The following is a 24,096-nucleotide window of genomic DNA, read 5'->3' on the forward strand; positions in this document are numbered from 1 at the left end:
GCAAAAGCAGTGGTCCCTCAAGGCTCCATCATCTCACCCACGCTTTTCAACATCTACATGACGTCATTACTGGCAAAGAATTTCAGCTCATATGCTATAACTACGCAGATGACACACAAATACGTCTTAAACTGTAAAGCCCCAAAGACAATGGAAACTCAGAAATCATCACCTGTCTCTGAGCCATTGATCAGTGGATGACATGGAGTGATCTCAAACTTAATGCATCCAAAACTCAAATACTCACATGAGGCGAATGGAAAAATAATGACCTACTCTGCGCCTGGCCTGACGATCTGGGTCCACCCCCTCAAGTACCCAAGCAAGTAAGAAACCTTGGCATTTCCATGGACTCCAAGCTATCATTTTGCGAGGGGCATTCCAAGAGTAAGGGATTGCCGGCACTGCAAACAAAGATGGATTACACCTCACATTGCAGAGAAGAAAAATAAGACACCGAGCAGGTTAGAAATCCCACAGGATTGGAATCTTGGACTGATCAACAGTAGATCATTGCCCAAACACACAACTGAACTCCGATTACTGATAGAGGACACTAAATTAGATGTCCTCAAGTTGGCTCAAGGAGCCTTCATCCCCTGACATAGTTATGGCAAAGCCGCCAGACTATGAGATACACAGGCTGGATAGGATGGGCCAGATAGGAGGGGGATTAGCTATTCTCCTAAAAAAGGAGTACAAATGTACAACAGAACCATTGGTTCTGAATGGATGTGAATGTCTCCTTTTCTCAATTTTGTTATCTCCCACCTTCACTCTATCAGGCCTTTTAATCTATCGACCACCAGGTCCATATGGGGAGTTCCAAGAAGAACTGCCCGAAGTGATGGCCAGTCTCTTCCTTAAGAAATCTCACATCACTATACTTGGAGATTTAAATCTTCACATGGAGGATAAAAGCCATCCAAGCGTAAAGAGACTATTATCAGACCTACAAATCCTACAACTGATTCAGCTGGTAGCAACAGCCACACATGTTAAAGGACACACTTTGGATGTGGTAATCTCTAATGATCCCGACCTGATAGCAGAGATTCCTATACCGGTACCTTGGTGGGACCATCATTTTATCCCTCTCAATATACGAAAGCTAGGAAATGAGTACAGAGAATCTACTTCTAAGGCCAAGATAATGAAAAGGTGCTGGGATGAGATCAACCCGGGAGCTTGAGGGGACGTCCTAACAGACACCGCAAGTCTGATTTCAGAGATTCCAGGGTCAGCTGAAAAAGGATACTCGCGATGGGAATCCAGGATCATGCAATACCTAGATGTAGTAGCCCCTAAGGTTGCCCACAAGCCCAAAACTATAGTAGAAGGATGGTTTAACTCTCAGTTACTAGCGTTATAGAAAAACTGTAAAAGAAATTGAAAGGGAGTGGAGAAAAAGTTATGACCCCCAACTCAAAATAAAGTACAAATTAGCCATTAGAAATTATCACAATAATATTAAAATGAGCCAAGCTAAGTTCTTTGAGGAAAAAATCATTGGGACTCAGAACTCATCAAGGGAATCGTTCACAGTAATTAAGGCCCTGATTAACCCACCCACTGATAGTGGTCCATCCGAAACTTCAGAGGAGAGGTGTAATAATCTGGCCTCATATTTCCTCTCTAAAGTAAAGGACATCTACAGTTGCTTTAAAACGGATGGAAATCACACAACAGAGTGGGAAAAAGACCAAGAACTAGCGCCTTCACAACAGGTTATCACCAACTTCCGATTATGGCACAGAAGGATCTAGAAGCTTTATTGGAGATGGTGAAGTCTGGCTTTGCCCCTGGACCCAGCACCTCCACATATTCTTAAAACAGTAACACACATTATTGCACCTATTTTAATGAAGATTATAAATCAGTCACTAGAAACAGGCATAGTCCCAGTGGCCTGGAAACATGCTGTGAAAGCATCTATTGAAAAAAGCCAATGCAGATCAATTGCAACCAGGGAACTTTCGCCCCATCTCCTTGCTACCATTTGTCGGCAAGCTATTAGAAAACCATGTCAATAGAAACCTGTCAGAATTTCTAGAAATCAATCATGCCTTCACCCCACTCAGATGGGTTTCAGGGCACCGCACAGTACAGAAACTGCCCTGCTGGTTGTGGTGGAGGAGGTAAGACAATCATTAGACCAGGGAAATCCAGCTGCATTGCTCTTATTAGATATGAGCGCTGCTTTTGATAAGAGTGGATCATCGTATATTACGCAGAAGGCTCTCAGACATTGGAATCAGGAGCATGGCGCTTAAATGGTGACATCGTTCCTGAGTGATCGGACATTTCAAGTACAGGAAAATACCACTCTTTCCAAAACCAGGTCCCTGAAGTGTGGCATTCCATAGGGCTCGTCATTGAGTCCAACACTTTTTAATGTCTATGTTGAGCCGCTTGATAAGATTGTGCTGGAATTTGAAATATCCATGACTTCATATGCCGATGATACGCAGTTGGTTATTTCCCTGGACCCAAAAAACTGCAGGGATGGTGAGAGACTATCTTCCTGCCTGGTAAAAGTTAAAGAGTGGATGACGTTGTGTGACACTAAAGAGGAGACGGGGAACAATTTAGAAAAGACTACGTCCAGTACCGTTGCTCCCAAGAATTAACATGTACTCACTGTGTGGTAACTGTTCCTAAAGTTCAGATCATTGGTAGAAGGAAAGGGGGAAAAAGGGTTGGTAAGTCTCTATATATAGTTCCCAATAGATGGAGGTGGGGGAATTTCGCCTTTAGAAATTAGTGCCCTCACACACCCTTGCAAGTGTCATGCTTCATCATCGAGCATTGCTCCTCGTGGGGATGGCGTTGCTGTCCCCCACGGGCCCCGCGAGAGGACTCTTTGTCGGAGATCTTTTTAGGAGATGCCGCAGTTGTGCATGTGGGTGTTTGGGCCTAAAAGGATTCGTGCTAGTGTGTTAAAATTACCCCACCGGTGCCGTGAGGATAATTTTATTCTTTGGTCCGGGAGGTAAGAATAAAAGAATTATACAGGGGTGTGGGGGCACCTCTATTAACAAATAGCTTAGAGGTCAGGGTATTACTCTCCTGCTCCTAGTGCCCGTGTGTTACTGTGAATGTGCGTGCTGGTTAACATGTTTCGTGCCGTCAATGGGTCCCTAGTGGATCCCCGTGCGCTTCGTCAGGACCGTGTGTGAGTGATATATTTAAATAATTGAATAGGAGTAGGGAAAAAACACCCTATCTTCCTATGATACCTCTATTCCGGTCTGTATGCGCTATGCGCTTGGAGGAACACCTCTCTCGTGTTCCAACCTATTACCTAGTGAATAAAAACAAGGGACTAACAAACATATAGAGACATACATTAGTAATGGCGATTTACGGTCAACAATAAATTTCAATTGGACCGTTGCGTATATGCCTTCCAGTTCGTGCTGGCAGTGTGTGGCAGAAGGTGCCCTGTACATGCACGTATGACAGCAGCGGCTGTCTGTATTCATCATTTGTGAAGTCTCATGCACTAGCCTCGTGGTCATTGTGCATATACGTTTTTACGAGTGCGCTGTGTCAAAAGCACTCGTATCTTATCATGGTGGCCATCAGTGTTTGATAGTTCCAAAGCACGTGTGATGAGTGAAACTCTTATCACGCGTTAGAGTATCACGTGGTACCAGCGGTGATCAAACTAGTGTTTAGTCGTGAGACATGCCAGTCGATACGTAAAGTTTGTTCACCCATAGCTCTCATACACAATCATACAATATTTACATAATGATTACCCCTTTAGAAGAAAAGTCATTGCCTCATCGGTTGTCCCCGCGGTCTCCAGGGGGAATCTCTGTGAATATGGAAATTCACAGTGAGCATCATACGCATCCAACATACCTGGTGTTGTGACCAATGTTGAAGCAGCGGAGTAATACTCACATTTAGTCCCCTTCGTACTGGCCTGATACCTGCCCTGCTGCTGGATGGACACCGGAGTGATGTTAGACGGTGTCCATCCGGTTTTAAAGTGCCTTCAGGCGGACGCGGCTGGAGGGGGCGGGGGTGTGTCAAACATTACGTCAGCCTAGGGAAGCAGGTGTATATGCCATGCGCGGTGGTCATCTTGTAGTGGTTTTTTATGTTCTACAAGGCGCCCGATCCATTTAGCCGATTTTGGAAAATTAATCGAACAAATTCTAATTACTCTTTAGGAAGTGTTTGGTTAGATCTATGTGTAATTTCATCGAATGTTAGTATCTAGGTGATCAATATTTAGGAGTGCGGTGGTATGTTTTGGCAATGCCAGGTCTCAATAAAGTTGTATTGGAAGTGGACTTTTTTCAACTCATTCCATATAGTCGTGGTTCTATACGTTTCCCATCTGAGGGTCGCCCATATCCAATCACAGAAATCTGTGCTGAGGGGTAATGGATCAGGTTGGTCCAGGGGGAGGCTACCTGTTAATAGATGTTCATAGGAACCAACGTATTCGTTTTTAGGTCTCGCCTAGCGCTGCCTCGCTTTGCAAGACATGCAGTATATACTGTAGTGTGGAAGATTTGTGGAAGCTCCGCCCACTCTCTGCCCATTAGGTTTTGTCTTAAATGCTGCCTTCTGATTGGTTTGAGGCTTGTTATTCCCTCCTCATTCATTATTTGTATCATTCTACGGCTATTGGCCCCTTTACTCCTAACACTATTTTCTTCCCTGTCTCCCCTCCCCACCGCCCCCTCCCTCAGTCTGTGACTTCTCACCCTCCCCCAACCCCCACTCCCGTTCGTGTTTTCTTGCCTGCTGGGACTTCCGTTTTCATCTTTATTATTGCCACCTTGAAATATGCGACTTCAAGATGCGTGCTGTACAAAAACTTCTCGTGTTTAATGAACTAGATTTTAATGTTACTCTAAATATAATAAGACTCTAGGCAACATTTGGGGTATGCATGACAACTGACGCCTCTTAGTTCACAAATGGCATGGTTGACGGGCGGAGGAGCGGCAGTTTTTTAACTCATGCTTAAAACAAGCACTTTTAATAACTTCCTCTCAATTCAGTGATATAATCTTGTGTACTGAGGTGACGTGCTAAAGAAATGCACTTTTTTTTTAATTCTGAAGAGACAGTATCGCACATTTACATCATGTTTACTGTATGATTAACATGCCGATCATTTTCACGGCTTGCCCACTGGCTCGTATACACTTGGCTCGTCTCCGGCTGGCTCTACATGTTAATTAATATATTAGCTCGCGCACCTCTAACAAAGGGAGATGAATGGATACATGACAGTGAGCCCGGTAGATGGTAGAGAAATAGACTGGTGCAGACAAAGTCAGTCTCCATTGCCTTACGTCAGAATCATCACTTTCAATAACCTGGAAATCTGCTGGCAACTCTTGCATGCCCCAACCTCATCCCCTTCACCTATTCTTAGCAGGAGCGACAGATTCTGAGCTGTGCCCTGCTGGTGAAGAGGAGCACGGCAGAGTCTGTAGAAGCGCTGGGATCCCGAACCTCTCCGGGCGGACACCCAAGCCTTCTGGGTGCCTTCACACTCAGGATAAATGAATACATTTTGTTCTGTGCTTTAGTCACCCCTCTGTGAGCACTGTCTGGTAGATGAAGCTCTGTGTTAATAAACACATTCAGAGAGGTGGTTGTGTACAAAAAACAGCCACAATACCATACGTTTTGAACGTGCAGTTAAATACCTGCTCATCGAGTACCTTATTGGCTGATCATTCCATGGTACTACCAAAATTACATTTGGACACATTTGAACATTTGCCTAACTGTGAAACACTCCCTTCTATGGGTCATTTAAGAACTCGGGGCTTTGGGGTTAGGCAACCTACTTTTGATGCGGGGTAAAAGATTAAATACAAAAAATAATGCAATGAAACTAAGCAACCAGTACTGTCTAAAACACTGTGAAAACTGACACGCATTCTGGCATTTTGTTTAGTTAATGTCGATTTTCTCATAGATGCGAGTAAAGTACTCTTAATATCTTAATGAAATCTGCACACTTAACTAATAGCACCGGGCGACCTTTGACAACTAGGCAATGAATACATTTTCATGTACCCCCGAAGCCCCCCTACCACCCACCCCGTTGGCAAACTTCATTGCCTCGCAGTGTTTGGGAGATAACCAAGACACAGGAGAGTGAGTCAAATAGTCTAGAAAATGAAAGAGAAGCCGTGATTCGGATTCACATGCTCCGACCCCGATCGCGTTGGTTAGTCTGTAAGCACTACTTTTATTAATGAGTTTCACATTAGTAAAGCACCACGGTGTGCATGTGTGGCGACACTTCACCCATGAGGTATGTGGCAAGCAATTGTTGACACAATCCACACTTTGCGTCTTTTTCAATATATTTATTACGAAGTGCAGGACCTTTCCAAGGGATTTTGCACACTACATACATTCACTCCAAAAATAAAACGTGTAGGTAAAAAACATTGCCATTTACAATGTCAATAGCTCTAACTCATAAATGCGAGACCTATTTGCATTGCAAATGCTTGTTTGTACAGGTGGCATCCAATTGGCATCTGGGAGTAGCAATGCCGGAGGGCGATAAAGAGGTAAAAGTGTGGTGCATTTAGTGTCTTCTCCTTGCAAAGCATCCTACTTCATATATTGCAAACAGCAGTATCACTGGTAAAGTTAGATTAATGAATACCAATGTTGGTTATTCAGGGGTGGCGTGTACCTGTTCTGTGTGGCGGTTTTGGGTTTTTTTTGTCCTCATTTGCCTGCCCCACAATCCCAAAAAGAGACGCCGATCACCTTGGATGTCGTCTGGAACTTAATATAGTTATCTCCCAGACCCGGACACCAGTAAAACACAGACCGGCGAAAGACGTTCTGCGGGATATTATGGGGGGAGAAGAAAAATAAGAAGGCACACCGATCCCCTCACTACTCCAACTAGACTTAAAAGCCTTTCAGTAGGAACCACCAAGGAACCTTGGAGTATGATGGCATAATCATCGGACCCGGGGAAAAAAAACCTAAAAAAAAAAAAACCCCGGAAGGTCTGCCGAGCCCTTCTACCTCCACTGAACCAGCAAGTTCCAAAAGGTGAGGTTACGTTGGCCACATGATCTGGCCAAGTCCACCTTAGATGTGTCATATAGGGACATTAGCCAACCTGCATGTGATGGTGCCTTCTGGTCAACCCAACATTTGCAAATCTGCCGTCTGGCCAGCAGAATTGCATAAAACAAGAAACACTTTGCCTGCCCCGTGATATTATCGTCCACCCCAAATATTATTAACGGCAATGTAACAGATATGGATATCTTAAGAATAGAGTCCAAAGTATTCTTTACTTCCTGCCAAAAGGTGTTAATAAGTGGACAATCCATAAACATGTGGACATCGGAGGCTGCGGGGAGATTGCACTTATTACAGCATTTTCCAATCTGAAATTTAGATAGCCTTTGAGGGGATAGATAGGCTCGATGAACAGTAAACAAGTGGTTCCGCCTCAGCCAAGCCGGCTTAACCACTTTATACAGGAGAGTGAACGATCTTATCCATCGGTCCTCACACTGCATACCGATGACCCCTCCCCACTGCTCATCGGGTAGAGTGAAGTCCCCATCCACCTCCTCCTGAATTACCCAGTACCAAAAGGCTACCTTTTTCCCCCCCCTCTTGCCTCTCTACCAACTGTTCTTCCAGGATGCTACTCCTCCCCAAATGTACCCTATTCCTCAACAATTCCCGGGTCCAGCTAACGAGCTGCATATATTTAAATCTCGATAGTGTTGGGCCAACCTTCTCATATAACTCCTCCCAACCTACCAGTGCCCCTCCCACTAGCAGATGTCCCCATCTTACTATCCCTGCCTCCTTTAAGGGAGTTGCGAGACTATCCCTCAAGCAGGGAGGGAGCCCCGGGGAGTCCCAGATTGGCGCAAAACTTGAAAAATAGGGCAACCCTACTCTTTCTCTAATCATCTTCCAAGCTTCTGCCAGTGATTGTAGGGTCTTTAACCTCACCTTCTTGAAGAACTTCCGGTCCCCGAATTTGAAACGAAAGCCATCAGGGGGCAGATCCTCCCCAATTAACATAGCCTTGAACATTTTACCGATTGGTGCACTTGATGGAGATTTCAGCAACATCCTGGAATATGACACCTGAAACGCCCAGGCATAATACTGTATGTCTGGAAGTGTGAGACCCCCTTTCTCCCTCCTCCTTCTCAATTTTTTCCAGGCCAGTCTGGTTGATTTATAGTTCCACACAAATGAATTTATATCTTGCTGACACTTTTGAATTTGCTTAGACTCAAAAGCTAGAGGGATAGTATTGAAAATAAATGTATACTTAGGGAGGATGGACATTTTTACTGAGTTAACTTTCCCAAATATTGTCAATGGGAGAGAGGCCCAAGCTTTTAATAACGCCCTACATTCTCGAAAGACCTGGTCCAGATTAATATGAGCTATGTTACCAATCTCCTGGGTAATCCTGATTCCCAGGTAGCGCATAGATGGAGAGACTACCAACTGCGGGTTTTGGATAGTCCAAGTCATTACCTCTGTCTTTCCTTCATTGATTTCATACCCCGAAATCTGGCCAAATTCTTTAGCCCATTTGATGATAATGGGGAAGGCCTGCACAGGGTCATTTGTATAGATGAGAATATCATCCGCATAGAGTCCTATCCGCTTGACCCATCCTCCAAACTCAAAAGAGGGGTTGTTGTACTCCTCTGTCAAGATTTGAGCGAACGGTTCAATATACATATTGAACAGGAGGGGAGAAAGCGGGCAGCCCTGCCTGGTACCCCTCGTAATCTTAAAATGCTCAGTAAGAGCCCCATTAACCAGGAGTCTAGCCCTTGGATCCTTATAAAGGAGTGAGATAGCTCGACAAAAATTATCCCCTAAATTAAACCTTTTCAATACCGCGGCCAGATAGGGCCAATTAACCCTATCGAATGCTTTGGTAGCATCCAGGGTAAAAATGGCCAAAGGAAGAGAGAACGTAGCAGCGATGTCTATCGCTCCAACCAGATCGTGGGTGAGATCTGCCAACTGTCGCCCCCTTATAAAACCCTTCTGATCCTGGTGGATAATCGAACCAATCTCACTCCCCAACCTTCCCGAAAGGATGGCCGCAAAGATTTTGTAGTCGTTATTTAGGAGTGAGATTGGTCTGTAGGACCCGCAGTCAGCTGGGTCCTTACCGGGTTTGGGGATCAGCACAATTGTTGCCTCATTCCACGAATCTGGCGGGGCCATGCCTTCAAAAAATATGGCATTAAAGAGGGCAGTCAGAGATAGAACTATAACTGGACCTAATGCACCATACACCTCCCCTGGTAGGCCATCCGGGCCTGCCGCCTTCCCTCGCTTCAGTTGTTTAATGGCGTTAATAACTTCAACCTCTGATATTTTGGTCTCCAAATGGTCGCGCTGTTCTAATGAAAGGGTGGGGAGATGAGCCTTATCTAGCCATGCCTCCCTAGCCATTGGATCGTCCACAATGTCATCCTTATAGATGTTTTGGAAGAACTCCTGAAAGGCGATCCCTATTTTTGAGGAGGAGGATCTGGCCTTAGCTTCCCCTTCCAGTTTTATTTCCTTAATGTTTTTTTTGGCCTGATCTGCTTTTATTTTCGAAGCCAAAATTTTACCTGCCGCCTCTCCATATTCAAAATGTGACAACTTACTTGCCTCCCATCTCTTGGCCACCCTTTCCTGAAGTAAGCTTTCAAGGTCTGTTTTCAACGCTACCCGCTTCTCCTGATCCTCTACCGAAACTGAGCCACACTTCTGCTCTGCCTGCCTAAGTTCCTGCTCTATGTTGGTAATTGCAGTTCTGTAAGCCATGCATCTATATGAGGCTCTATTTGTTATGCAGCCTCTTAGGAAGGCTTTTAGTGCTTCCCATACGATGGCTATCGAGGCCGAGTTTAGATTAATTTTCAGAAATGAGGTTACCTCAGAGACGAGGAAGCAGGTTTCTTCCTCCTCAAGCAGGATCGTCCGGTCAAAAGACCAAGAGGTATGCCTGGTCTGCTGGTGATATAATAGAGTAAAAGAGATGGCCGAGTGGTCAGACAGATGAGAGGGGATATAAGTTATCTCCTTCAGATCATCTTTAAGCTTATGACTAAAAAAGGCATAGTCAATTCTTGACTTGTGTTTATACTTAGAGTTGTGGAAAGAAACCCCTAGTATATTACCTGATCTCTGCCTCCATTCATCTACCAACCTCAGATTCGACATTATTGCTATGAGTGTTTGCCTGGATTTGGAAGAAGACAATGCTCTTGAGTTGCACGATTTGTCAAGCTTGGGGTTTAAGACTATGTTAAAGTCTCCCACCCACACTACGGGGTCTTGGCATGAAATCAGATGGTTCTGAATTTTGTTTAAAAATGACGGGTCGTCTTGATTCGGGCCATAGTAACCCACTAGAGTATACACTTGCCCTTCTAACTGAACTTTCGCAAGTAGCCATCTTCCGCTAAAATCTTCCTTCTGTGCCAGAATCTGGGCTTTGATCTGCCTTTTAAATATTATGAGGATCCCACGTATGTTAGCATTGTGGTCCGTACAAATAAATTTGTCGACCCACTTTAGATTCTTAAGCATATCCCTCACCTCAAGCTTGAGTAAGTGTGTCTCCTGGATGACAATGACCTGCGCGGGGGAGTCTCAAGTATTGTAGAATTCTATATCTCCTGGCCCTCACACGCAGGCCATTGACATTCCAGGACAAAAACTGCAACCCAATCATGATACATTATCGATTCCCATCCAACCCGCCCTTCCGCCTACGGAACCAGTCTCTCTAACGTGAACCAAACGATATCTCTTAACTTGAACATATTCAACAACTCTTTTACAAAATGTAGGGAAAACTAGGACAAACTTATGAGGACCTTTTAACTCATTCCCCCCCTTCCCCCCCCCCCCCAGGAAAACCCTCCCTTACTAATACTGGCCAGATGTGTCGCCAGTTTGCGTCAGAAATGAACCATCCCCTGAACCCCCACATTACCCTTTGGAAAGAGAAAACCGGCTTGACGCCGCCTCAAAATCAAGTTGGCTACTAAAGCCAAAGGAATGGCAGAGAAAGCATAAGGGATATCAGAGTGACAAGGTGGAATCGAGGAGGGGGGAGCACTTCTCCATGATACCCAAATTAATTTAACATTTATGGGGTTTTTTTTTCCTTCCTTTTTTCTTCCTTTTCCTTTCCTTCCTATATTAAGACTTTTTTTTCCCCCCCACTTTTTTTCTCCTTCCCCCCTCCCCATTTCCTAACTTTTTTTTCCCTTCTCCCCTTTCTCCCTCTCCTTTCCTTTCCATATGGACCTTTCCCCCCCCTTTAACTCCCCTCTCCCCTATTTTATGTTCAGATATTGTTGTGGCCATTGGTGGCTTGTCGTAGTTGGTGGGTACATCATAACTGGGTATATGTTGGGGGTACAACATAGATGCAATGGCCTAATCGTACAAGTTACTACTTGTGTAACGATATATCTGTAAGAGACATTAGATAGTGATAGATTCCTTACCTTAGAATATCCCCAGGCGTCAGACTGGATCCGGAAAGTTTTCTGTAGCAGTACCCCTGCGCGTCAGTAGGTGGCGTCGTGCGGCTCTGCGTCCGTCACTGTCATCGCAAGCGCAGAGATGACGTCACGGAGACTACTTAGGCGCCACCCATGCGAGCGGACGTCAGGTCTGTACACGACTTTAGGTGCCAGGAACGCAGAGCCGTGCAAGAAACTGACCACTGGTGCCATGAAACTAGGGCCCTGAAAAGGGGATGACCTTAACCCTAGAAAATCTGTTCGTAGAACGGGGAGGATGGGTGGGGTCGTAAGGAATCTATCAATAACTAATGTCTCTTTCAGATATATTGTTACACAAGTAGTAACTTGTGCATCTGAAAGAGACACGTTAGTGATAGATCCCTTACCTTAGAATAGATACCCCAGCAATACCGACCCCGGTGGGGAGTCTGCGAAAAGATTACACCAGAATGTCACGGAGAACAGAACAGCCAAAGGAGCCGTCTCTCCAGACCTGACTGTCAAAGCAGTAATGCTTGGTAAAGGTGTGCAGCGAGGCCCACGTAGCTGCCTGACAATTGTCCTGCAAGGGGACACCATGTCCCAAGGCAGTAGTGGCTGCAATTGCCCTGGTAGAATGGGCACGCAGCCCCACAGGAAGCTCCTTCTTAGCCAAGGAGTAACATGCTTTGACGCACAGAACGACCCACCGAGAGATGGTCCGTTTGTGCAAAGCCCGACCTTTCTTGGTGCCCACGTAGCCAACAAAGAGCTGGTCATCCACCCGGAACTGCCGTGTTTGCTTTAGATAGAATGCGAGCGCACGTTTTGGGTCCAGACGGTGGAGCCTCTCTTCCTCCCTCGAAGGAGGCGGAAAGAAGGTAGGCAAAGTGATGGTCTTCCTGATGTGGAAGGGCGTGACCACCTTTGGCAAAAAAGAAGGACGGGTCCTTAACACCACCTTGTCCGTATGAACAGAAAGGAAAGGTTTGGAAGAAAGAGCCTGGAGCTCACTCACTCTTCTGGCAGAGGTGACAGCGACCAGGAAAGCAGTCTTAAGAGTAAGAAGACGCAAAGGACAGGTATGAAGGGGCTTGAATGGAGCGCACATCAGATAGGTCAAAACGAGATTCAAGTCCCATTGAGGCATGATGAACGGCACGGGAGGAAACGTGTGCGTAATGCCTTTAAGGAAACGGTTAACAACCGGGGACTTAAAGAGAGAAGGCTGATCTGGAAGCCTCAAAAAGGCAAAGATGGCCGAAAGATAACCTTTGATAGTGCCCAGAGCAGAGCCCTGCTGGGCCAAAGAAAGAAGGAACAGAAGAACTTCAGAAAGAGGGGCAGAAAGGGGATCCACAGCCTTCCCTGTGCACCATGCCACAAACTTGTTCCACCTGCAGGCATATACCGTTTTAGTGGAGGGACGCCTGGCTGCCAGAATAACATCACAGACTTCGGGAGGAAGATCCAAGGCCGTCAACTGCTGCCGCTCAATCTCCACGCATGGAGGTGGAGGCTGGACAGGTTCGGGTGGAGGACCGTCCCCTGCTGCTGTGACAGAATATCCTCCCGAAGAGGCAGACGGATCGGGTGATCCATCGCCATGCTGAGTAGCTCAGGATACCAGTATCTTCGTGCCCAATCCGGAGCCACAAGGATGACTTGGGCCCAGTCGCGCCGAATCTTCTTCAGCACTCTGGGCAGAAGTGGTATAGGCGGAAAGGCGTACAACAGACCGCAACTCCACTTGCGACGAAAAGCGTCGCCGAGCGAGTGCCGCCTGGAAAATTCCAACGCACAGAACTGATGACACTGCGCGTTCTCTTCGGTGGCGAACAGATCTAACCAAGTTTCTACCCACTGCAGAAAGAGACATTGTGCCACGTCCGAGTGCAGACGCCATTCGTGATCCATCGTGCACCGGCGGTTGAGTTCTGCCAGGTGTTGAACCACCAAGGTAATGCTTTGATGCTCCAGCCACGTCCAGAGGCGCAGAGCCTCCTGACATAGGGTCCAGAACTCCACCTCGTCTGTTTGTTGCGATACCACATGGCGGTGGTGTTGTCCGTGAGCACCTGCACCACACTTCCGCGGACAGAGTGAAGGAATGGTTTCAGTGCAAGCCGGATCGCCCGAAGCTCCAAGAGGTTGATATGGAGCCGGGACTCTGCCGGAGACCAGAGTCCTCTGATCTAAGCCTCTCCCAAGTGGCCTCCCCATCCCAGGAGGGACGCATCCGTCACCACTTTGTGCTCCGGTTGGGGGAGGGAGAGAGATCTGCAACTGACCCAATCACAATTCAGGATCCACCACTGCAATTGTCATGCAGTGCCCTCAGAGATCTGGACATGATCGGACAGGTTGCCCTGATGCTGCGCCCACTGGAACTTCAGGTCCCGCTGCAGATCCCGCATATGCCACCTGGCATGTTGCACCAGCAGGATGCAGGAGGCCATCAGGCCCAGGAGCCGGAGGGTCATCCTGACTGAAACCCGGGACAGAGGCTGAAAGATCGGAATCATAGCCTGAATATCCCGGACTCACTGATCGGGAGGATAAACCCGAAACAGCATCGAATCCAGAACCGCTTCGATGAAGGGGATCTTCTGAGAGGGACACAGGTGTGACTTCGGCACGTTGGCAGGGAACCCCAGCAAATGCAGGAGGTCGGCCGTAGTCTGAAGGCGGTTGACGACTGCCTGGGGCGAGCCCGCCTTCAACAACTAGTCGTCGAGGTAGGGGAAGGCTGACACCCCCGACCTGCGCAGGTGAGCTGTAACCACCGACATCACCTTCGTGAACAACCGAGGGGCACTGGTAAAGCCGAAGGGGAGCACGGCAAACTGAAAATGCTCCTGGCCTACCGTGAACCGCAGGTAACGCCCTTGGGCAGGCAGGACGGGGATGTGAAAATATGCGTCCTGCAAGTCCAACGCTACCATCCAGTCTCCAGGGTCGAGGGCAGCCAGGACCTGAGCCAGAGTCAGCATTTTGAACTTCCCCTTCCTGAGGAAGCCATTGATATTCCGGAGGTCCAATATGGGGCACAGGCACACTTTGTCCTTCTTGGAGACCAGAACGTAGTGGGAATAACAACCATGTCCTACTTCTGGCCCAGGAACGCGCTTGATGGCCCTCTTGGCCAAGAGGGCCATAACTTCCTGCTAGAGAAGCACCAAGTGATCCCCCGACATGCGGTGGCACCGAGGTGGCATGGCTGGAGGGGAAGACTGGAAGAGAATAACCCTTGCGGATGATCTGCAGCACCCACTTGTCCGATGCGATATCACGCCAGTGATGGAGGTGGTAGCGGACCCTGCCACCCACCGGCGTGGGGTGCTCCACAAAGCTCGGATTAGGAAGGTTTGGAGGTAGAAGCAGTGGGGCGGAGATGGCCTGCCCCCCACGCTGATTCCCAGAGCCGCCCCTGCGGAAGTCGCGGTCGAGCAGAGGCTTGTTCTACACAGGCTTGTTGAAAGAACGTGCCTGGGCACCCCTGCCTTGCCCATGAAAGGAACGAAACCCAGGAGTGGCTGGGCTGTTTGTGGAAAGACCCTAAGACTGGGCCGTGGCCCGTGAGTCCTTAAAGCGCTCCAGCGCACTGTAAGCCTTATTGCCAAACAGGTGAGTGCCATCAAAGGGCATGTCCATGAGCGAGCTCTGGACGTCAGGCGAGAACCCTGTGGACCGCAACCAAGCGTGGCAACGCAGCGCCACAGTGGTAAAAATGGCCCTGCCCAACGAGTCAGCGGTATCCAAACCACACCGAATGGCGAACTTAGCCGCATCCTTACCCTCAGCAACTGCCTGGGAAAGCACAGCCTGGACCTCCTCAGGACACTGAGGCAACACTTGAGCAACCGTGACCGACACCGCGTGGGAATAGCGGCCCAACAAACAGGCGGTGTTCACCGAACGCAGCCACCAACCTGGCCGACGAGAACAACCGCTTACCAAACTGCTCCAGCTTCTTAGAGTCCTTATCAGGTGGAGCAGTGGGAAAGGCACTCTGCGACGTCGAGGCCTGAATGACCAGGCTCTCAGGCGTGGGATGAGTGGTCAAAAACGCGGGGTCGTCGGGCGTTGACGCCTGGCGACATTCTTATCCACAGGGGCCCCCGTGGACGGTCGCCACCAAGTCCCCAACAGGACGTCGGTGAGGGCGTCGTTGAAGCGAAGCAGTGGCTCCGACGAAGTCAAAGCCGTCTAGAGCACCTCAGTAAGGAGGTTAGTTTTGAGGGCTACCGTAGGAAGATCAAGATTGAGGACCTCAGCAGCCCGACGAAGCACCATCGTGTAGGAAGCGCCCTCCTCCATCGTAGGCGGGGGAGAGGCAAACCCCGGGTCAGAAGAGACATCAAGGTCGCCGGCGTCCTCCAGATCGTCCACCCAGTCCTGCACGGAGTCACATTGACGGGCAAGAGGGTCCTCGGACTCCTCCCAGTCATCCTCCACCTCAGTAGCAGGAGGAACCGGTCGCGGCGGCAGAGCCGGAGAGGGGACAAACTGCGTCGTACAGGGTAAGCAAAAGTATATTCACTCCACTGTAGGTAACCCACCCACGTCCTCTGCCAGGGAGTGGAAGGACGAGAAGTGAAGGAACGAAGGATACTCCAAGAAAGAACGAGGTGAAGCACAACTCTCAGTCCCCGCCATCTTGCAGATGGTGGGACCCAGCCAACCAGGGAAAGGCTTATGCCCCCTCGCACTGGAGGGTGGCATTATAGGGGGTGTTCCCACCCCAGAGAAGGGACCCATTGGTCCCAACCTTTTACCTACCTGTAACGCCCCTAAATCTAGTATTTAGGGGCACCCCTGAACCTTGCTTCCTCAGACAAGAAACCACAAGAAGAAAAGAATAAGAAGGACCGAACAGCCGTGCTGAAGATAACAAGAGAAAGACAGCTACTGACTTGGCCCCAGCCCTAATGGCCTGTCTGCACCTCGAACCTGCTCCTGCAAAATCCCGGTGTGTCCTGCAGCCAGCAACCTCGAGAAACCTGGAGGACCTGCCTGCCTTCCATCCCAAAGTCTTTGTCTGCCGTGAACACCAGATTTGTTCATCTCCAACCTCTGGCCCTGCCCAGATACCGCAAATCCACCCCACTCTGCACCCGCCGTCCACGGCCCGAGCTCGAGTGGCCAAACACCACAAGGAGGTCTCCCCGGCGATCATGACCCGAGATCCGGCGATCCCTGACCTGCCTCAAGCCTCCAGCAGACGCCTGCAGCCTAAATGCGGAAGGTCCCCCCAACCGGCAACAGGAGCTGGTAAGAAGATGCGACCCTGAAAGGAACCCCTGCACCAGATGCCCCACGGCCATGGGTGGCCCAACCGACGGTGCCTAGTCAACCCCCAAATTACCTCTTGAAGTGGTAGTCGCACCCAGAAGACCTTCGTCCCCGAGCCTGCAGTGCTTTTGCAAACCAGAGACTTCCCATTGAAAGCTACAGGGCTTCCGATGGCAAACCAGCACTTTGCACCCGGCCGCCCCAGTGCCGCTGAGGGTGCATCTTTTATGCTTTGCTCCCACAATCCAGTGGCCTGCTCGTCAGCAGCCACCAACCAGAGGCACCCTATCCCCCATTGGATAACATTGGGCCTCAACACCCTGCACCCGGCCTCCCTAGTGCCGCTGAGGGTGTAACAAGAGTGCATCCTTAACCCTGGGGGACCCCTGAGTCTTACCTCAGAATACCAACTCCCACACCAAAGTACTTACCTTTGAACCGTTAACATTATTTTCCTCCATAGGATAACATTGACTGTTTTTCTATGAAATGTTTCCAAGTGTGGAGTTGGAAAACCTAAGAAATCCTTTTAAAATTGTACTGAATAACAAAAATTGTGTAAGAAAAGTGATCTAAAGAGTAACTTACCTGTAATTTTACTCCAAAGCCTATACAAAGTATATGTATTTTATTTCCAAAGCTTTGCATTTCTCAGTAACAGTACTGTAAATCAAAACAAAGTGCATATACAATTACAATCCAAACTGTGTTACAACTGTATATTTACTGCAAAGTATTTATCACTTACCTGTGCCAGGCTTGCTTGGTTTTAGAAAATAAAATAACTAAAAGAATATTTTTTTATACAAAAACAATTGGTCTGAAGTTCAGTCTTTGAGTGTGTGAAATCATTTGCTAATTGAGTGTGTACAACAAATGCTTAACATTGTCCTCTGATAAAGCCTTACTGCTCGACCACACTACCACAAATAGAGAGTAGGTGCTATATAACTTTACCTCTGTCTATCTTTGGGGTTCCACAGGACTCTGTGCACACTATACCTCACTTTAGTATAATATATACAGAGCCAGCTTCCTACAACAGGAAGCTGGAGGAGATTCTAAGCCACTTGCATTACTCAAGTCAAGTAACCAGCTAGCCTGCATAGGTAGTGGAACCGTGTCTGAAATGGGAAGGGGACACACCACACCTTCTGTAGTACCTCCACAACCATGGACCCAAGAAGGAAAAACCAGAGGAAGGGAGTCTGAGACGGTCGGCTTAATCGGCGTAACATCCAACGCCATAACCGAAGCCAATCGACACCGAGAAGGTGATGCCTCGAAGTCGGAAGGAGCGTTGATCTGCACCAACGGCACCACCATCAGAGCCGTCAGTAAAGAGTCTGACGCCGACATTGGAGTCGGCAGACCAGAAGGGGACCGAAGGTGGTAGCCTCGACAGGCTGTGCACTGGTGTTGCTAAGGTGTCAGAAGGAAGAGTTACTTACCTTTGGTAACGATATATCTGGTAGAGACACAGTCTAGCCGCAGATTCCTTAACTTAGAATATCTCCCCAGGTGTCAGACTAGATCCGGAAAATCTTTTTTTCACAGCAATACCTCTGCATGAAGGGAGGTGGCATCACCCGGCTCCGTCCTGACGTCGTCCACGGAAGTGACGTCAATGGAGCCATAAAAGCCCCTCCCGGCGTGCTGACATCAGTTTTCTACAGGAAACTTTTCCGCGCCACAACGTGGAGTCATGCAAAAAACTGCGATTGCATAGGAACAGTGTGTGTTAAAAAAGAGCAAAATCGTTGAAACAACAACGATAAGTAACAGGAAAATGAGAGTCAAATCATTTGGAATGATAAACAGGAAGTTGAAAAAGCATCCAGTATTCAGTGGACTGAAGGGAGCTCATAGAGCACTTGCTGCAAGCAAGGGCCCAACAAATTGCCAAGTTGTGCCCCACCTCGAGGGGGTAACGGCTGAGGCACAAAAGATATGACAAGCCAGGCACAGCTTGTCACCACAGGAGGGAAATTAAAAGAACCACAATATCAAAGCAACATGTTGCAAGACAAGTGATTAGAAGTGAACAACCACCAGAAGGTTCACTACACACACCCTCCAGAAATTGAATGACTGTAGCACCAAAGAGAACCCAACCCAACCGACTGCCATAGAAAGGAGGCACAGGTGTGGGAGGGAATAAAACAGATTAACTCCAAGCATGAACAACACAGGTGGAACAACATGAGAAAGCAGTGAAAAGTATAGACCTTAACCACCTAAAAACGTGGACGGAGTGGGAAGTCAAAGGGCTCGAAAGCCGAACAACAACCCCTGCGCCAAAGGAAGGTGCGAGAACACGCCACCAACCAAACACTAGAACAGAGGGGAAGCGAAAGGCCCCATGCAGGAGAACACACCCTACCCCAGAGTGAGGTGCGAGAGCACAACTCCGGAAGACCACGGCCACCAGAAAGGGGGGGCTAGGTGGAAAAACACCAAATGAAAAGGCCTTCGCAGAGCGGGGAGGATGGGAGAGCGTTAATGAATCTGCGGCTAGACTGTGTCTCTACCAGATACATCGTTACCAAAGGTAAGTAACTCTTCCATCTGATAGAGACATCTAGCCGCAGATTCCTTAACTTAGAATAGATACCAAAGCCATACCCCATAGGAGGAGGGTCTGCGAAACAACCACCAAGTTCAATACGTGACAATAACCCAAAGAAACAGCAGGGAAGAATGCCCCTACGGAGGCGGGGATGTATTACGGACCAACCGTAGACAACCAATTGTAACCCTCAGAGAGAAACCAACCCCATGGATCTCACCAGAGAAGACATCCTACAACAGTAGGAAGAGTCAACTTACGGCACAAGTTCCTGGGTAAGGCAGAGTAGCAATATAACAGCCAACAAACACCCCACATAGGGTAAGGCACAACCCTACAAAAGAAGGGTCCCTCCTGAGACAAGCTCGTAGGCAGAGGCTCAAAAACAAGGTAAACACAGCTTAACCAGCTGTACCAGAATAAGGAAAGAACACGGCTGACCAGCCACACAACCCAGAACATGTGTAACCCACAACGGGTAACAGAAAAGAAAGTGTCACGAAACCAAAAATCCTTCATGAGGATTAAAACCTGGGAAGACAATTAAACAGACAGGAGGCGCCTGACCGCCGAATCAGCATGGGCATCAAAAAGAGTGACCACATCAAATGGTAGATCTCTTAGCCGCTCCTGAACATGCTCTAGGAAAACGCCATTGCGCAACCACGCATGGCGGCGCATGACAACCGACCTGGCCATAGCAGTCAGTGGGGTCCATGGCAGACCGAATTGAAATTGCACCCTTTCATGGCCATCACGGATTAGGCGGGCCAGATAGGCACAAGAGCTCTCCGGCAAGGAGGGGAGGAGCTGCTCGACAGAGTCCCAAAGGACAAATGTAGCCTGAGCAAACACACACAACGTGTTTAGTGACCAGAGTCCTGAGCTGGCGGATGCAAACACATCGCGGTCACATGATTCCAACCATCGAGACTCCCAAGTGGGAGGATGCAACGGCACAGGAGTGGTAGAAAGAGCTGCCTGAAGCACAAGTTCTCCAGCTCCTGGATGGAGGGTCAAACAAGCGGGGTCATCGGGAGCCAGGCTATGGGAATGTGCCACAGCACGATCCACGGGGTCCCTCGAAGAGGGCCTCGCCCACATCCCGAGAAGGATGTCAAATAATGACTTCGCAAATGGCAACAATGGCTCTATGTCCCCCGCGCTCTGGTGGAGAAGATCCAGCAAAGTCTCCGAAGGTCTAGAGAGTGGGGGCGGCTGCATTCTCAAAATGTATGCAGCCCTGCAAACAGCCCTGACAAACGTCCCACTAGCCTCCTTGGCCCCACGAGGCGGTGACAGCAAGTGATCTGTGGGTGACGGACGCAAGCTAGTCCGGCCACCTAACAGAGGCTCAGTAAAAGGATGAGTAGGCCAATGCGCCACTGGCGCCCGCTCCGGAGAGCTTTGAAATGACTCAGGGGGTGGGGAATTCACTGGGACCACATCGTCCACCAATAAAGCATGAGATGGTACCGGCATCAAACGGTGTCGAGGCGACGTCGAGCCGGCGTTGAGCCGGCGTTGACGACCTCCGAAGAGGCCTTGACTAGCTAAGTCAAGCCGGCGTCCCCGAGGTGGAAACCTGCGGGGAGAGAGTGCGCCGAAGTGGCGTCGAGCCTTGCGCCGCAGCCACCTCCAGCGAAGTCGCAGGGAGCCTTGGAAGGCTGTGCGAGGGTGCTGTGGAAGGGCTAGACGTCGTGGGATGCCCCTCGGGCCGTGTCCCGATGTTGCGGCGACTCCAGAGTAAACCCAGGTAACCTGCCGGCGGAGTCCCAACCTGAGTCCCTACCACCCCTTTGGGGCCCAAAGGCGCGCCATGGAGGGGGGCAAAGCAAGAAAGGACTGCAGGGCCCTGCAGTAGTCCTCTATCTGAGCTTGAGTCGCCCCAGCACCCATAAACGGGGGGTATGCCGAGCCAGACTCCTGAGGGCCCGAGTCCAGCAAAGGCCAGGAGCCGCGGATCCCAAAGCGAATTCGACGTGAAGCCGACTACTTCCGCAACTTCCGTTTGTGCTTACCTGAGGTAAACAAATGACGTTGACTGTCCCGGAACCTGCCCCGAACAGGAACAGCCTCCTGGGAGGACTGTCGCCGCGTGGACGTCTCTGCTAGAGAAGGAGACCTGTGTCGCAAGGGGTCCGTTAAGGACATCCAGGCAGACAGCAGCTTCATGCGGCGTTCCCGTAGAACTCCACGGAGTCATGGTGCTCGCCCAAGCACCACATACAGATTTCCTGAGGGTCCGTCGCTGACATCTGTCGCAAGCAGGACCGGCACATCTTGAAGCCCGCAAAGGACACCGAACACACTGTTCCTTGATGTAAAAAGCTGTTGAAAAGGCCAGAAGATAACAAAAAAAGGCCAGAGGTATCACTTTCCCGGAACCAAGTTAGGACGCGGAAAAGAAGAAAAACTGACGTCAGCACACCAGGAGGGGCTTTTATGGCTCCATTGACGTCACTTCCATGGACGACATCAGGACGGAGCCGGGCGATGCCACCTCCCGGCGTGCAGAGGTATTGCTGGGGAAAAAAGATTTTCCGGATCCAGTCTGACGCCTGGGGAGATATTCTAAGTTAAGAAATCTGTGGCTAGATGTCTCTATCAGATACAGGAGGCTGACCTGAAGCCAAGGGAGAACCCGCCAGCTAGGGCATAGGACGACCTCACGCACTTCCGTATGGCCCAAGGGTGCTCTAGAGGTAGGTGATGATCCCAAAATAGAAGGAAGAGATTTTGAATATTGCCTCATCTGGGTCAAAGACGCCCCGGCCCTAGGATAGGTGGGGAGACACGGGCGGACCCCTGCCCGACACTTCAACAGAAGAGAGCGGACCAGTGGTACGCGACGAAGGTGGGAGGTGCCAATGCCTAGACTTACCTCTGGACATTGAAGGGGAATAACGCCCGTGACAACCACTCCTAGAGGTGACGTGCAGTTGGTCTGTAGAGTGCGTAGGGGACCGAGGGCGACAAGAAGATTTTGATGACTGAGACATCAGCGCCGCAAGGAACTTCATGCGACGTTCTCTTCGGGGAGCCGACGACACTCGTCAGAGTATTGGTGCTCACCCTGACACCACAGGCAAACAGAGTGAGGTCCCGTGGCAGAAATTTGTTGACCAGAGGACTCAGAAGGCTTGAACCCAGAGGACATTGAAAAAAGGTAGAAAAAGGCACACTGCTCTGTCGATGAAAAAACATACAGTAGGCTGAAAACAGCCAGAGGAACTGCAGTGTAGATCTGTGATGCTAGCACAGAAAATAAAAGGAACTGACATCAGCGCATCGGGGGAGGGCTTATATGGACTCCGTGGATGGCACATTTAGTGTCACATTTAGTGGACGTCACATTTAGGAGACTACATCGCTACGGAGCTGCTCGACTCCCTCTACCGAAGCACAGGGATACTGCAGACAAAATTTCCGGATCCAGTCTGGCGCTTGGGGAGGTTTCTAAGATAAGGAATCTGTGGCTAGATGTCGCTATCAGATTACCTTTTTATGTAGTTATGCATCTATATATTTCTTACTTTACTCCCACTGACGAAAAAAAAACTTCAACTCACTCCAAATTACTACTGTCTCATCCTATATCTCTTTCAATATAACCTCTACCCCCACTCTCTGACTCATCCTAGACCTCATTTTATTACTATTATTTCCCAAATAACCCTTTCTAGACTCTTCCCTCCTCTATCGCTCCTTTGACTCATCCCAAACCTCATTTTACTACTATGTTCTGCCAATTAACACTTTCTAGACACTTACCTCCTCTATCGCTCTTTTATCCTATTCAATCCAACTAACAGGCTCAAATGTCCACCGCTCCAATTAACAACTTTAATTATTGTGCTATGCGCCTAAAAGCACTTAAATACCTTGTTGGGGTTGTAAACACTCTATAATTACATATATCAAATGTTCTATTCTTTCATTGGGTTAAAAAAAACATTTTTAAAAACATTGCTTTTTACAGTTTAGCCATGAAGAATTTGACATGCAAGACAAACTCACCAAAGAAACATAGTATGAAAAACCTGCAAGAGCAGCTCATAACAGAAGGACATGAAGTGATGCTCTTTTAAGTCAACGCCAAGTGCATCCACAACACCATGATTTTCGGTCATCAAAGTCTACAAAATAGAAAACAATTTGTAGGAGGAACATTTATATACCCCCTGTTCTACTGAGTTGTGGCTCTGTAACTACTCCTAGAGTCACATTTCTGTAGCTTTTTGTAAACACGATGAACTTCGCACCAAACATGTACTGGGAATTTATGAATGCCTCCCAAGTTATATAGAAGCCTGATGACTACTTGGGACACAAAAATGGTTGTAAACATAGGAAACTCTGCCAAAGCTATTTTCTAGCAAAACAAAGAAGTGCATGCTTGTACCCGAGTCCTCACAAATCATTCCTCATAAAACTACTTACTGCACTCATCACTCACTCTAAATTCCAACAAATATTTGCAGTGGAATAGGTTTTGCATTTGCGAGAGTTAGAGCTATTGGCGATGTAAATGTTTTTTACTTTTGTATTTTTGAGTGGAGTGGATGTATGTGGTGTGTAGTGAATTGGCATGCAGTGGAATAATTTGGATAGTAATTATTTGGTATTTAGCGTGTAGGAATTATGAGGAGTGGGATTGTGTGTTATGGAGAGTAATTATGTGGTATTGTATTTTATGTTGTG

The 24,096-nt window shown here is 48.4% G+C and overlaps 1 protein-coding gene across 2 annotated transcripts in view; it reads right to left on the bottom strand.

The window, feature by feature from the left end:
• The window catches only part of FANCD2 (FA complementation group D2), a 1,050,809-nt gene that overhangs the window by 500,776 nt on the left and 525,937 nt on the right, over positions 1-24,096 (bottom strand). For both annotated transcript variants that reach the window (XM_085625116.1, XM_085625117.1), the window contains exon 32: positions 23,413-23,531. In XM_085625116.1, coding sequence (XP_085481242.1) covers positions 23,413-23,531 — 119 coding nt within the window. The remainder of the gene's footprint in view (positions 1-23,412; positions 23,532-24,096) is intronic.

Source organism: Triturus cristatus, chromosome 9, assembly GCF_964204655.1.
Source record: "Triturus cristatus chromosome 9, aTriCri1.1, whole genome shotgun sequence".
Lineage (NCBI taxonomy): Eukaryota > Metazoa > Chordata > Amphibia > Caudata > Salamandridae > Triturus > Triturus cristatus.